This window comes from Ovis aries, chromosome 21 (assembly GCF_016772045.2).
Source record: "Ovis aries strain OAR_USU_Benz2616 breed Rambouillet chromosome 21, ARS-UI_Ramb_v3.0, whole genome shotgun sequence".
Taxonomy (NCBI): Eukaryota; Metazoa; Chordata; class Mammalia; order Artiodactyla; family Bovidae; genus Ovis; species Ovis aries.
Genome location: NC_056074.1, coordinates 8781699 through 8798304, shown reverse-complemented (window position 1 = coordinate 8798304; position 16606 = coordinate 8781699). Strand labels below are relative to the sequence as shown.

General features: G+C 39.0%; 1 protein-coding gene across 3 annotated transcripts in view; it reads left to right on the top strand.

Annotated features, from left to right (window-relative positions):
* Window positions 1–9887, top strand: part of EED (embryonic ectoderm development) — a 31186-nt gene extending 21299 nt beyond the window's left edge. The window contains exons 10-13 of one of the 3 annotated variants that reach the window (XM_015103071.3): window positions 476–550; window positions 8331–8489; window positions 9210–9283; window positions 9553–9887. In XM_015103071.3, coding sequence (XP_014958557.1) covers window positions 476–550; window positions 8331–8489; window positions 9210–9283; window positions 9553–9679 — 435 coding nt within the window. In that variant the 3' untranslated portion in view covers window positions 9680–9887. Of the gene's footprint in view, window positions 1–290; window positions 376–475; window positions 551–8330; window positions 8490–9209; window positions 9284–9552 lie in introns of those variants that run through there. The other 2 variants (XM_015103070.3, XM_042238249.2) reach the window with 2 other exon arrangements.
* The last annotated feature ends 6719 nt before the right edge of the window (window positions 9888–16606 follow it).

Sequence of the window (16606 nt, the reverse complement as noted above, 5' to 3'; positions counted from 1 at the left end):
AGAGGTTTCACATTGCCCTTCACCCGGTTTGTCCCATTGGTTACACCTTATATATACAGTATCAAATCCAGGAAACTGACATTGTAAGTGTATGTGTAGCTGTATGTTATTTTATCGAATGTGATTTTATCATTTCAAGAATGTTTCTGTATGGGACCTTTTAAGGTTATTTTTCACTCAGTGTAATGCCATCCAAGCTGTATATGTCAGTAGGTCTCCCTTTTAGTTGCTAAATAGTACCCATGGTGTGGATGTACCACAGTTTTTTTAACCTTATTCATCTATTGTAGGACATTTTGGTCCTTTCCAGTTTTTGGCCTGTTACAAATAAAGCTGCTATTGAACAGTCGTGTGTAGGTTTTTGTGTGGACTTACGTAAGTTTTCACTTCTCTGGGATAAATGCCTAGAAGGGCAATTGCTGGGTCATGGTTACATTTGTTTAGTTTTTTAAGAACCTGCCAAACTATTTTCCAGAGTGGCCGTGCCATTTTACATTCCCACCAGCAATATATGAAAGATGCAGTGTCTTCGAATCTTCGCCAGCATTTGGTATTGTCACTATTTTTTATTCTAGCTGTTCTGATAGGTGTGTAGTGATAACATCATCATGGTCTTAATTTACATTTCGCTGATGGTTAGTGGTGTTGATCATCTTTTTTATGTGCTTATTTACCATCCATATATCCTTTCAACGATGTCTCTCTGTATCTTCTGCTCATTTCCTAATTGGATTTGTTTTGTTTTTTTACTGTTGAGTTTTGAAAGTTCTTCATATGTTCTAAGTCCTATGTCAGATAAGTAGTCTGCAAATTTTCTCTTCCAGTCTGTAGCTTGTCTTTTCATTCTCTGAACAAGGTCTTTTGCAGAGCAAATATTTTCAATTTTGATAAAGTTTAATTTACTGATTTTTTTTTAAAATTATTTTTTTTTATGGATAATGCTTTTGCTATTATTTTGAAACGCTCTTCACTAAGCCCTGGATCCCCTGTGTTTCCTTCAAAAGTTTTTTATAATGTTTTGTATTAAATTTATGGTCCATTTTAAGTTAGTTTTTGTATGACATTTAGGTAAAAAGTTCATTTTTTGCCTATAGTTTACCCAACTGGGTAAGTGCCATTTGTTGAAAGCCTGTCTTTCTTCTGAATTGATTTTGCGCTTTTTTCGAAATTGTTTGGCCGTGCTTGTAGGAGGCTGTTCTGGTTGTTCTGTTCTGTTCCCTCTACCAGCACTACATACGCAGGCTAGATTACTCTAGCTCCTTAATAAGTCTTGGAATTGGTAGAGTAATTTCTTCCACTTTATTCTTTTTCAAAATTATTTTCATCTAGTTCCTTTGCCTTTCTGTATAAGGTCTAGAATTATCTTGTCTACATTTACTGAAAATCTTGCTGGAATTTCTTTGGGGGTAAGGAACATTTTAATTGGAATTGTGTTAAACCTGTGCATCAGTTTGGTGGATAATTAATATCTACTCTGCTTAGTTTTCTTGTCCTTGACTGGTATGTCTGTTCATTTATTTAGACCTTCTCTGATTTTTTGTCAGCATTTTGTAGGTTTTTTAAAATATAATTTTTTATTTTGATTTTGGCTGTGGTGGGTTTGGCTGCATAGGTTTTCCTCTCGCTGTGGCGCGTGGGGGCTGCTCTCGAGTGGTGGTGCATGGGCTTCTCATTGCAGTGGCTTCTCTTGGTGCAGAACACAGGCTCAATAATTGCAGTGCATGGGCTCTGTGGCAGGTGGGATTTTCCTCGATCAGGGATCGAAGCCATGTCTCCTGCATTGGCAGATGGATTCTTCACCACTGAGCCACCAGGGAATCCCCAGCATTTTGTAGTTTTGAGCATGCAAGTCCTCTACCTACTTTGTTAGATGTATACCTTAAGTATTTCTCTTTTTTGAGTGACTATAATAAATGGTATTTCTGATTTCCATCTCTTTGTGTTCATTGCTAATATATAGAAATAAATTTATTTTTGTCTATTAATCTTGAATCCTATCTATTTTAACTACTTATAATTCAAGAAGGGTGGTTTGTGGGGTGTTTTTTTTTTTTTTGCTGATTACTTGGGATTTTCTACGTAAATCATTTCATCTCTAAATAAGGACAGTTTTTGTATCCTTCCTTTCTGAACTGAATTTTTAAAGAACTTTCTATTTTTTGTCTCATTTCACTGACAAGTTTCTGGTGCTACATTGAATATAGCAGTGTTAACTCATTAATGACTGGGGGATTTTTGCAGAAACTAACTCCTGTGGCCAGTGATGTTTATTTTGACCAGTCAAAAATTAGTTCTGTTATTTCACGAAACTGTACAGGTGCCTGTAGTCAGTTACACCTGGCATACCTATAATTCCTCCAATTTTTGTGAAATGTTGTCTTCAATCCACCTTTCTGTAGAAGTACAGGAGCAGTCTCCAGCACTATTGCATTTTCACTTTGTATCAGAATCACTAAGATTTTTTTGTTGGTCTGATATTCACATCATCTGAATTAACTAAATTCTGAAGAACTATTGTCTTCTGAGACACTAGTATATATGTCACTTAGACATAGAACATATCCGCATAAAATTCACTGAAAAATTCTTCCTCAAAATTTCGTGACGTGTCACTTCTGAAAATTTTATGTTTATAATATACACAGAGTTGGAAAAAAAATGTAAGTGATAATGACAGTCATAAGTTGTATGATGAACCCTTGGTGCAGTTTAAGCTCTGACAACTTAACACGGTGATATTGATTGTATCACTCTAAAAACATTGATACATCTCCAGTCAATAGCATTCAGGTAACAAAAGATATATTAATATGTCTCTGGTCAGTAATGTGTTAAGAGCAGACTTCCTAGGCTTGTTTCTGATGTTAAAGGGGGAAAGAATTCAGTCTTTTGCAATTATACGTATCAGCTATATGATTCTTTTTTAGTACTTATTTTTGGACTGTGTCAGGTCTTACTAGCGGCACTCCGGACCTTCGTCACCTCATTCAGGATCCTTCCTTGTACACATGGGCTCTCTGGTTGTGGTGCACGGGCATAGTTGCCCTGCGGCATGTGGGATTTTAGTTCACCCGCTAGGGATTAAACCAATGTCCCCTGTATTGCCAAACACTCTGGACCACCATGGAAGTCCTAGCTGTATGATTTTTGTAGATGTTCTGTATCCAATTGAGAGTTGTTCTTTTACCTAAATTTTTCAAAGTTTATCATGAATAGGTGTTGAAGTTTGTCAAGTACCTTTTCAGCATCAATTGATATGATCATTGTTTTGTTTATTTTAGCCTGTTAATGCAATGGACTGCACTGATTGTTTTTGAATATTGAATTACTGGAATAAGTTTACTTGGTCATGCTGTATAATTCTTTTTATATGTTGCTGAATTCCGTTTGCTAATATTTTGTTTTAAGAAGTTTAAATGTGTATTAATGAGATAGAATATTGATCTAAAGTTTTGTTATTTGTCTTTGTCTGGTTTTGATATCAATAATACTGGCATTTGGGCTGAAAAATTTTTGAGGAGGAATTTAAAAATTAAAAACTTGATTTCCTTAAAAGTGAAAAGGTTGTTTGAATGAAGTTTCATATTGGGTGAGTTGTGGTAAGGTAAAGTCGCTCAGTCATATCCGACTCCTTGTGACCACATGGGCTGTAGCCTACCAGGCTCCTCTGTCCGTGGGATTTTCCAGGCAATAGTACTGCAGTGGATTGCCATTTCCTTCTCCAGGGGATCTTCCCGACCCAGGGATCGAATCCGGGTCTCCCACATTGTAGATAGACGCTTAACTGTCTGAGCCACCAGGAAAGTGGTAGTTTGTGCTATTTCAGGAATTGATCCATGCCATCTAATATAAAATTTATGTGTGGAGAGCTGTTTGAGTATTCACTTATTATCCTTTTGATATCTGCAAGGTCTTTAGTGATAGCCCCTGTTTCATTCCTGAAATCAGTAATTTATATCTTCTTCTCTTTTGTCAATCTTTTTAGGAGTTTGTCAGAATTATTTTGTTACCTTCTGTCTCCTTTTCTTAGTTTCCTGTGAGTGTATTTTGTTTTTCTGTTTGCTAGTTTTGGGAGCTTAGATTATTTAGTCAAGACTTTTCTAATGTAAGCTTTTGGTGCTGTAAATTTCCCAGTCAGCACTGCTTTAGCTGCTTCTCACAAAAATTTTGATACGCAGTGTGCTATTTAGTTTTTGGTAGTGGTTTAGTCACTAAGTCATGTCTGACTCTTTGCGACCCCATGGACTGTATGTAGCCTACCAGGGTCCTCTGTCCATAGGATTTTCCAGGTAAGAGTACTGGAGTGGGTTGCCATTTTCTTCTTCAGGGGATCTGATCTTCCCAACCCAGGTATCGAACCTGGGTCTCCTACAGTGCAGGCAGATTTTTTACTGACTAAGCTACTAGGGAAGCCCATTTAGTTTTTAAGTGTTGGAAAATTTTCATTATCTTTCTCTTACTGATTCTAGTTTGATTCCATTTCGGTCAGTCAGTATATATTCTTTATGATTTTGATTCTTTAAAATTTTTCAGATTTGTTTTATGAGCCTGTTCTGGGTATGTTCCATGGGAGCTTGAAAAGAACGTGTATTCTATTGTTGGGTGGAGTGTTCTGTAAATGTCAGCTAGACCCTATTGGTTGTTGCTGCTGCTGCTGCTAAGTCGCTTCAGTTGTGTAAGACTCTGCGACCCCATAGATGGCAGCCCACCAGGCTTCCCCATCCCTGGGAGTCTCCAGGCAAGAACAGTGGAGTAGGTTGCCATTTCCTTCTCCAAGATCCTATTGGTTGAATGTGGTTGAATTTTTCTGTGTCTTTGTTGATGTCTGTCTGCTCTTAAGTGCTGAAGTCTTCAACTATAATCATGAATTTTTCCCTTTCTCCTTCAGTTCTGTGACATATTGCAGCTCTGTTGGTTAGCATATACACATTTAGTATTGCTTTTTCTTGGTAGCTTGACCCTTTTGTCATTGTGGAAGGTCCATCTCTATCTCTGGTAGATTTTTTTGCTTTGATGTCTCCTTTTATCTTATAGTATATCTATATAGTATCTTATAGTATAGGATACTATACTATACATGAGACATCTGCCGCCATTGGAATTGGTTTTTCCTTATAACTAAGGTATTCTTTCTGACTTAACTGCTTTGGGGATTTTTTTTTTTCTCCTTTATTTTTAGTTTTCAGAAGTTTGACTGTGCTCTGCTTGATATTGATGTCTTTGAGGGATTCATTTACTGTCTTGAATCTGTAGGTCTTTAGGGGACATAATTCGTCCCAAATATGGGGATTTTTTTCAGCCATCACTCAGATTCGTTTGTATCCCCTCTTTCTCCCCACTCTCCTGTAATGGTACTTTAGATTTTTTGTTTGGTCCCTGAGACTCTGTCATTTAATAAGTCTGTTTTTCTTTGTTCAGTTGGTAACTTCTTTGTTCAAGTCTTGTTCAAATTGGGTAATTTTTATGTTCTAACTTTGAATTTACTACTCTCATCTCTCTTCTGCTGGTGAGCCCTTCAGTTGTTCTTTATTTTAATTATAGTATTTTTAGTTCTAAAATTTCCACATGGTTCTTTTCTTTGCTGAGACTGTGTTCTAAGTGTGTTTGTAATTTCTTACTGAACCATTTTTTTTCCAGATTTTGAACTTTTAATTTTGTATTTGGGTGAAGCATTTTTATGATAAGTTCAGTTCAGTTGCTCAGTCATGTCCGACTCTTTGCTTTAAAATCCTTGTCAGACAGTCGTAACATCTTTGTCATCTCATTGTTTGTGTCTCTTGTTATCATTTCTCATTAAAGTTGAGATTTTACATTTCTTGGTATGACAAATGAATTTTGATGGAGATATGGATATTTTGGATACTGTTAGGAAACTTGAGCTGTTATTTAGCTCTCTTACAGCAGGCTTCCTTTGATACATTTTCAGCTGTAAAGTGAATGCTGCTTCATGATTGGCAGGTGGCAGGGGACGTTCCCCACTTGGTTGACTTGGTGGTGATGTCTCTTTTCTATGGGGCAGGAGTTCAGGCTTTTTACGGGGACTCTGCTGACAACACCCTAGCAGGGAGGGGTTTGGAGCCCTAATGACTGCTCCCTGGTTGTTCTCCACTGACACTGTGGTAGGTGGTTGTGAACGCCCTGGCTCTCTGCTCAATTTAGTCAGTCAGTTCAGTTGCTCAGTTGTATCCCACTCTTTGCGACCCCATGGACTGCAGGACGCCAGGCCTTCTTGCCCATCACCAGTTCTCAGAGCTTGCTCAAACTCATGTCCATTGAGTCAGTGATGCCATCCAACCATCTCATCCTCTGTCGCCCACTTCTCTTGACTCTTTGCTATGCCGCCTCTAATACAACCCCAGGCAGAGAGGAGGAGGAGTCACGTCATTACTATGAGGGGTAGGGAGGAGTCAGCAGGGTATTCTGTACTTGAAGTGTTTAGTTACCACCTGTGAGAAGGGATCCCCACTGGGACTTTGCTGGTTCATGTGTGGGCGGGTCCACAGTTTTTTCTGTGGTATTGTTTACCTGAAGATTTTCTCTCATGCTGGGTTGCCACTTCCTGGTCCTTTGGAGAGAGTAGGCTTTGGGGGGCTTTGTTTTGTCTTTAGCTTTGTTGAGTCACTGCCTTCTCTAGCATGCAGTCTGGGATACAGAAAGGAGGCAAAAGAAAACCAAGGAACTCAGTGCCCCTCATGTCCCAGGGTCCTTCACCAGTCTGCCTCCTCCCTGCCCTTCAGACTTCTAAGTTGTATTCAGTGAGATGAACAGGGAAAAGTACCTCTACTTCATTGGTTGCTGGAAGCAGATGTAAAAAGGCAGTAAGTCTAAAATTTCTGCTCTTAGAACTTAATCAGATGATAGGAAAAGATTTCTGCATTTTAGATAAGAGGCTGAACTGAGTATTGTGGTCTCAAATCTGGCTCCACATCAGAACTACTGGGAGGACATTGTAAAATCAGATTCCTAAGCTTCATCCCCATGTATTCTACATCTGGCACAGGGACCTGCGGGTTTGTAATTGTTAGAAACTCTCTGGATGACTTTCAAGTACAGCCATCCATTAGTGTGGGTAGACTCTTTTTACCTCCCTATGCTTTAGCTCTCTGTGAGGGGACTTTACTGACTAAGGGTCCTTTGCCAGTACAGTCAGTAAGAAGCACTTGAAGAGCTATGTTACAATTCTGCTGCTTTGGCCTCCTCTCTCAGAAATTGTGATTCAGTGGAGTTGGGGCCAAGATGTGTTTTTAAAGAAAGATGGATCTGTAACCCTGGGATTTTATATAATCTAAAAAAGGCAGAGAAGAAGAAAACATGTTCTTCACTCTAATCTCCCTATGACTGCGCTGTTAAACCATTGAAATGCCAGTGAACCCCACAGGGCTACCATATGTGGTTGTGTGGAATGTGTCCTGTAAAATGCCAGTAAGCACCCTTCACCTCCACCAGGATTTCTCAGTCCTGGGTCTGAGATAATGAGGTCAGACAGTTCTTTTTTGTGGGAGGAGCCATTCTCTACTCTGCAGTTTTCAGCATTCTCTGGCCTCTCTTAACTGGAAGCCAGAGACTGCCAAAGATCCCTTAACTGGCAAACCACTAGCCTACACAGGAATATAGATAGTGCCCTCTGTGTTGCATTTTCTTCTCCCATTGTATTCTTCACCGCTTGTTCCTAAAGTAGAATGTGTGTAAAGATTTCACTGTTGCAGCACAGACAAGGTATAACTCAGCCTATTTCACTCCCGTCCCCTTACCAGTGTCGGGATACTGAATAACTGCTTTTATTGCCTTCTGTATAATCTGATCTGTAAGGCCCTTCTATGAATTCATTAGCTTTCCTACATCTATTGAGTACCTACCATGTAGTACAGATACTGCAGACGAAGGATTAATAGTTAACTGTATAAAGGGAACCACAGGAGATTGGAACCGTGGGAAATTAGAAGTGAAATAGGGAAAGATGGAATTAGCAGGGGCCATATTGAAGAACTGTGTATTCTAATAACTTTATTTTTGTTGTAAAATACTTAAGTCTCTGTATGCTGAAGTATCTAAGGCTGAAACTTGGTTTGGAAGAGAAGTTGTGACTTCAAAAATGAATATCCTAGATAGTGTAATGCTTTTGTATTGTTAAAATCTTGATAATCTGTAAGTGTAGATACTGATTCTGCAAATACAAATAAATATGTATATCATTGGACCCAGTTGAGGGATAACCAGGTTTAAAGAGCTGTGAATTCTGAAATGATAGTTGAGAAAAAGCTTTGTTTATAATGTTTAAAATTCAGTTCTACAATTAACATTTCTTTTTTATCTCGTGTCTTTTTTTTAAGTCTTGTGAAAATGCCATTGTATGCTGGAAACCTGGCAAAATGGAAGATGATATAGATAAAATTAAACCCAGTGAGTCTAATGTGACTATTCTTGGGCGATTTGATTACAGCCAGTGTGACATTTGGTACATGAGGTTTTCTATGGATTTCTGGCAAAAGGTAGCAACATACTTTACATTTTGAAATTATTTGACTTAAAATCATGCAGTTTTAGTTTTATCTGAGTGCATCTGTGTTCTCTTTCCTCTTTAAATGTAATCTACCTTGATTTTTTGTATTATTTGCTTTGGCCTGTGATGTTATTTATTCTACCCTTGTGGCTCCACACACCATCTGCAATGCTTATTATAGATGAAATTGACAGGTGTCAATGTGGCAGTTAGATGTTTACTTTCCATAACATCTGTTACTAAGATTTAATGTTTTGGTGATTAGAATGTTCATCTTCTTATATAGAAAACCAACATGGAAGATAGAGACAAAATATTAGTTATCCAAAATTTTACAGAAGTTTGGTATTAGAATTTTATGGTAACACATTACTTGGCTATTTCTTTCTATATGAAAGCTTTGGAAAATTTCTGTGACTTTTATTATAGTTCTTTAAGGCAGAATGAAGAATATATGCTAATTGTGTATATTGTATAGTTCTTCAGAAATTTGCAAAATGGCTTAATTTATTCAGGACACCTTTGTGAAGCCTTAGTTGCTCTTATCTTCATTTACAAATCATAAGTATAAGATGCAAAGAAATAACCAAGAGCATTGCCATAGGGTGGAGCTGAGATTTTTCTGCAATAAGAAAGCTATCTTAGGATCGCTTGAAATCTTTAGGTTTTTGTTTTGTTTTTGATGGGTTTTTAAAATATGTTTATACAGATGCTTGCACTGGGCAATCAGGTTGGCAAACTTTATGTTTGGGATTTAGAAGTAGAAGATCCTCATAAAGCCAAGTAAGTATTTAGAAATTCCTTTTCATAATTTCTGACTTTTCCTCCAGAGTGTGGTCACTATGGAGTAAGTAAGTGATACTTACAGTGCCATCCTTAACATCATTTGTAACATTTACATTTTCAGCATATTGTAAAGTGTTTCTTTTTTATTCTAATAATAATTGTTTTTCCTGAGTACTTTGGTAGTAAGTGACATTCACTGTTTTTAAGTTTGATACTGACAGCATTGTGTGTGTGATATTTAACCTGTTGTCATGTTTTTTTCCTAGATGCACAACGCTGACTCATCACAAGTGCGGTGCTGCTATTCGACAAACCAGTTTCAGCAGGGACAGCAGCATTCTTATAGCTGTTTGTGATGATGCCAGCATTTGGCGCTGGGACCGACTGCGATAAAGTACTTTTCCCAATCAAAATTAGCGTGTGTTTTCTGTGTACAATAGAACTAATGTATCCTGCTAGTAAGGGCACATAGAGCATTTAGAGTTGTCTGTCAGCATTCAGTCAGGCTGAGCTGAATGTAGTGATGTTTACACTGTTTACACTCTTTGTACTGTCTCCTGCTCAGACTCTACTGCTTTTAATAAAAATTTATTTTTGTAAAGCTGTGTGTTACTTTAGTTTGTTTTATTCATTGTGATGCAGTGTTGAAAGTAATAAAATTACACCTTATCTTTTTTCAGTGATGATTATTGTTTTATTTGCCTAATGGAAAAAGCTGTAAAACATAGTGATTAAGTATAAGCTCTGGAACTAAACTGAATTTTAATCTTGGCTCTGGCGTTAACTGACCTTGGATAATTAAAAGGATCACGTGATTTAATACATGTGAAGCAATTTGAACAGAATTTGACTCACCAAACTCTTACCTTTATTGGAAATTGTATTTCCTATGGTTTTATATTTCTTAATGATTTCTTCTATACTAACATTGTAATAAGCAGTCTATAAGAGTTATATAATGTTTTATCTTTACAGTTAGGAAACATTGCCATTTGATTTTACAGCTTGGTCATTAGTAATCTTAGTGGAAATATTATCATCAGAGCAAGGGAGGAGAGGACACAGCAGCTTAAATGCAGTGGGTTGAAAAAGGAAGGAAATGGAGAGTGTGTTTGTATAGTGAGTTCTTGTCCCCTTTTCTAGAAGAGTATTGGTTAAAATAAACAAGCAAATTGGTATCATAGGGTTGAAATAAAGCAAGAATAGAATTAAAAATATAAAGGCCAGAAAAATCCTCCAAAGAGGACCAAGATGACATGCATTTAACCAGAAGCAGAAGAAAACCTGAGCAATCATACAGATAAGGTAGAAGGTGAAATGAAGGGAACCAGGGTAAAATACAAAAGAATGAATTTTGTCCAGCCCAGTACAGAAGTCCTGTACAGTCCAGTACAGAAGTATTTGTCTACATCTCTGATTATTTCCTTAGGCTCATTTGTCAGAATTAACAGGTGAAAGGGCATTTTTGTTAAGGACCAAATTCATTTGCTCCAATAGTGTAGGTTTCTAAACTCATGAACCTTTTCTATAAATACATTTCTATGAGTATACCACTATTTAATATCTTCTGGACATGATAATTGCTTTTTACTATTTGCTGTTACATTTATTAACAGCCCAGTGCAGAAGTCTTTGTCGACATCTCTGATTATTTCCTTAGGCTCACTTGTGAGAATTAATACATGAAAGGGCATTTTTAAGGAACCAAATTCATTTGCTCCAACAGCGTAGGTTAGTGCTTCCTGAGGTTTTTGTTTTTAGCTCCTTTGTATATCTCTGTAGATGAGAGGTCAGCTAACTTTTTTCTGACCTCTCTAACAGCCAGATGTAAATATTTTAGTACCGTCTCCATGACGTGTACTCGGCTCTGCTGCTGTAGCATGAATGCAGCCTTAGACATTACATAAACGAATGAGGCTCGCTGGTGCCAGAAACACTAGTTAACAGAAACAGGCAGTGGGCCATATTCAGCTCACAAGCCATTCATTGTTATGGATGTTAGCTATTAAACTTCAACAAGGCCCCTAAGATTGCTAAAAATTTAGGTTAACTAGCTTACAATCAAAGATCACCAGACAGAAAATGAAACAAGCTGCTGTGACAGTTTAAACAATTTGCAATATGCTGAGACCTCTAAAGATTTCAGAATTATCAGAATACAGTCACATTTAAAATCAAAGTGTTTGTGTCCTCTCATTTTCCATCAGTTGTCGCCTGATATACTGCATAATTTACCTACTTGGTTGTTTACCTACTTGGTATTTCTCCCACTAGGATGTAGGTTTTATGAGAGTAGATGGATTTTTTTTTTTCCTTCCTTTTCATTTCACTGGTATAACTGCAGTACTTGTAACTTGCACTTGGTGGGTGCTCAATAAATACTTGTTAAATGAATGAACACTTAAAGATGCAGTCACAAAAATAAGCAGTAAGAGACTCCCAAGATGGACCAAGAGGAATTGAAAAGCAGAATTTTCTGAAATGAAAGGTGTGATTATTGAGATAAACTCAGTGGATGGGTTAGACAGTAGATTAGACACGACTTGAATAGAGATTAATGAACTGAAAGCCTAATTACTTAGAATGTGGTGTACATAGAGAATCAAAATGGGAAAGACAAGAGTTAAAACTACAGAGGATAAAATGAAAAGATCTAATGATACTTTTAACTGGAGATCCAGGAGAAAAAATGAAGGGTAAGTAATAATTTGAGATGGTTCTTTTACTTGCTTCCATGATACCTAAGTGCCATGTGGGCATGTATGATAGAAAAGGAGAGCCCTGTTGGTCCCGACAGTTTCCATACAATCATGCCTCCTGCTTCCGGTGCAGTCGTAGCCACTAATGTGCCATCTGCTGAAGTTTACCAGCCCTAGAACTTCACCCCCACCTGTATCCACATCCTGAGAAGAGGCTTCCACAGTTAATTTCAAGCTGGATGAGCGGCCAACTGATGCCATATCCCTATGGTGGTTTTTTGGGGTGAGGCAAGGTGCTCACTATGACAGGTGAGCCTTCTGCAGCATAATTTGAACGACAGGAAGACGAAGTCCCTGTGTTGTTTTGTTTTCTTGAACAACGGGATCCAAGGACTGGCATTCCTACACTATGTGTCTACCCAGGGCTTGATGCTTGATCTAAACTCCCTCTTGTCATTCGCTTCAGATAGTCCATTATGAAGAGCCACACGTTCTCCCTTTGATTCCACGTCGTGGAGCCCGTTTGCTCGATTACATACAGCTACATTTCCAATAGCAAGGGAAGGCACACATTTAGCTCACCTGGACCTCCAAGCCAAAAAGGAACGAGAAACCCTGCTCAGCGGTGGTGATAAGCACTGACACTGCACACCGCCATTATGCTCACTGCCCCGAGGGAGCCAAGGTCATGACGCACGTGTGGGTAAGGGACACATGATTCTTGTCTATGGAGATAAGAATGAAGTCTTCCCCACGCCCACTGTGCTCTGGAATCTGTTGTGCTTTGTGGGCCCCCCACACCCAGCTCTTTGAAAAGAAATGTGGAATAATCCAAGAGGGACAGCATGCTATTGATCTTGTTTCTAGTCCTGAAGGCAGGGTCAGCTACATAATTTGCAAGGCCTAGTGCAAAATGAAAACGCAAGCCTCTTGCTTAAGCAGCAGGGAAAACGATGCAGAAATTCTAAGCTTTGCCCCTTCTGTGATTTCTTAACTTGTATTTTTTAAATTTTCAATGCCACTCCAAGTTAAAGTGTCAACACAAATTTTATTATTCATCTTCATATAGCAACAGTTTTAAGTGCAAACAAAAGCATTTAACCCCTTTGTGGAATCATTGAAAGTACATAATTGGTATTTTGTAACTCATACATTCATGTGTATTTACTAGTGCAGTGAGAATGTTGGGCGAAAGTAACTCGGCTTTTTATTTCACTTCTTGGTACAGTATAGTCTACCAACATTCTGTGTTTGACGTACTGATGTGTAAGGACAAACTGAAAGGAAGATAAACTATTGATTGCCCTATCTTTCCATTTTCTTCAATGCCATAAACTTTGGTGTAAGTTGTTGGCTAATAAGGGCTTCCTTCCCAGTTGGTGCAGCGGTAAAGAATCTGCGTGACAATGCAGGAGACTCAAGAGAGTCTTGAGTCTCTCCAGTTGCAGGTGAAACCCCTCAGTCAGGAAGATCCCCTGAAGAAGGAAATGGCAACCCATTCCTGTATTCTTGCCTGGAAAATTCCATGGACAGAGGAACCTGGAGGGCTACACTTTATGGGGTCATAAAGAATCAGATGCAGCTGAGCACACAGTTGGCTAATGTGAGGAAGTGACAAGAATAGGGTTTCTTGGTTGGTTGACTTTCCTAAAATGTCATATCTGTTAAAAACAAATGTCAAGATGGGACAACAGCATTAAGCTAAGCATCTTTCTGATCTCAGTGTTCTGCACGGCTGCATCAGTCACATGCCCCTGAAGCTGACCCTGCCGGGGGCTGACCTGAAACCCCATGCCTGCCTTTTCCCAGCAGCTCCACGTGGTACTGACATCTCTGTTGACAGGTTCTCATTTCTTTAACAAACTATTCAGTCTTGTTACCAGTCTCTTTCTGTTGGCATCTTTGGCCCATTTAAATAAAATGAATAGGACGGTTATCCATGTCCCTGTGGTTCCACATTTGCCCCAAAGAAAAGCAATTGTGTTTCTTTTAGCAGTAGGAAATTGGGGAGAAGCTGGAAACCATTCTGTGCTCTGTGGGGAGGAGACCAGAGTCCCAAGAAATGGGTTAAGCAAGGACTAGGACACGACAAGCGACTTAGCAGCAGCAACAGGATGTAGCATTGGGTGTATCATTCAACTACAGAAATTAATGATTATTAAAGTTTGTTGTTTTTTTTTTAAAAAGCAAATGCCTGAGAAGGGTAGAGGTCTAAAGAATTAATGGTCACCTTGTCCAAACATTCTTGAAGAAAGTGCTCACTTGAGGCAAAGGGGACAGTCATTCTGCTTAATCTCATCTTCAAACTAGAATGAGGTAATCTAGGATGGTAATTTTTAAACCTTAAAAAAAAAATGCTACCCACAGTAAAACATAGACTATATATAGTATATCCCAATGACACACACACATAAGTTCCATGAGTCAATCACACAAAAGGTCCATTAAAGGATACACTTTACATGTATTCTGAATTTTTCTTTTTTTCTTGTAATTTTGTTGAGACTCACTGCATTAATTTCACAGCTCGATAATGGATCTCAGTCCACAGTTGGAAACACACTGATCTACAGGAAATGAGTCTAGATGGTTTTTACCAAGGAGACTGGGAGCAGGACCCACATTTTACAAGCAAAAGTAAAAAAATGCTACATGGTCTCTTTAACCACTGAATGTATCTCTAACCCTGTAAAGTTTGTAACTTCCCCTACTTTCATTTATCACCTGTGGGTTTCCCCTGTTGTGATTTGCAGAAGATGACTGTCATTTTGGAATTGAGTTGGTGGATTTCTGAAAAGATTCTTGGTATTTTGTGGTTATTTTCTGATGTAGAGCAAGACTTCGGATGTAAAAGCAGACTCATTTCACTGTCCTCGCTTCAGTCACCCCAGACTGATGCGGAATGTGTTGGGTTGGCCAAAAAGTTCATGCGGGTTTTTAAGCCACAGGGAGAAACCCGAATGAACATTTTTGGCTAACCCGATAACAAGTTGGTTGATTTCTGTGACATTTTTGTGTGATGAGTGAGGGAGTGTGCATTTGTGTTTAATTCTAAAACCATTCAATCATGGGTGGTCAGAAAATCCTTGTGAGAAATGTGTAGCACTGAATTGGCCATTATTTGATTTTTTTTGGATGCAAAATCACTTTTTAAAAAGTATTTATTTTTAGCTGCGCTGGGTCTTTGTTGCTGCATACAGGTGTTCTCTAGTCGTGGCAGGCGGGAGCTACTCTTGGTTGTGGTGCAAGGGCTTCCCATTGCAGTGGCTTCTCCTGGTGGAGCCCAGGCTCCAGGCCCTCGACCTTTGGTAGCTGCGGTACACGGGCTCAGTATTTGCACTCCAAGCTCTATAGCACAGGCTCAGTAGTTAACTGTGCACAGGCTTAGCTGCTCTGCAGCATGTAGGATCCTCCCAGACCACGCAAGGAACCCATGTCCCCTGCAGGACCACCAGGGAAGTCCACAACGTCACTTTTTAAACTGCTAAAATTTTGCATAAAAAATATTTCTTTTTCTGAAAGACTAGTTGCAAACCAAGGTTTCGTAATCCCAGCTGTCAGTAGCTTACCTGTCTCACTTCATTGTTTGCCTCAAGTCCCAGAATAAAGCTGGTTGCCACAGTGGTTGTTAACTCTTAGAAGTCAACACCCTTTGTGAAGCACGCTCTAAAATAATAATTTATTACCTTTGCCTTAAAGTATGAACTCCTAGTAGACAGGAGAGAATCGCTTATCGATACACTCGAGTGGCCAGGTGTGCAAAGCATTTCATTAATCAGGTCACTGTATTAACTTGTGCCCTGCGATGGTTGCCACATGCTGGGCTGTGAAAAGAGTGTGTGCACCAGACTCATTAGACAGTATATGACTTATCTCTGAGTCTCAACTTGAGACAGTCAAATTCAGTATATATATAAAAAAAAAAAAACTCACCCAGGTGATCCTGATACACAGATTGTGCTTACCTTAAGCCAGCCCCCCGCAACTTTCTATAGTCATCTGAAACTTTCTCATGTGGCTAACCAGTACCTCCCAGATGCATGTTCAGCGTTACTGGCCGAGTCACCTCTGTATCTGGGATTTAGCACTGTTTCTGTCCCAGGTCTCAGACTGGGACCTGACTCAGCTTCCTGCCAGGACTCCCCTCTTTTTAGAGCCTTTCTCTCTAGTCTTCTGGGCCACAGCCAAGATCAGGACATCCAAAAAAGGCAGCTGCCAATAGGCTGGAAGTTGGCAGGGACAGTTCAAGGCCCCGCATAGATGGGTCTCTCTCTTCTCCCAGGCCAGGGTCCCCCACTTAGCCAACGTCCTTTCTCTTTTCTTCTGGTGGCCTTGAAAGGCTTGGGCAGAGGCTTTCCAGGAAGTCAAGTTGTTTTCTGCATTCGGTTAAATGTTTATGAAGAATTTCTACCTTTCTGAGTTACTGCCTCTCTTCTGCTTCCCTTCATATTATCTCTTGCTGAAGCTCTCATTTTAGCATCCCACAGAAATGCACGCACTGTTGTGTTTTCCTGTGTTATGAAATCAGTGCTTGAGGAAGAGCTATTGAAACACACAAGTGTTTCCCTATTTTTTGAATCTCAATCTCAACACACTGGCTCATAGTAGACATTCAACATAA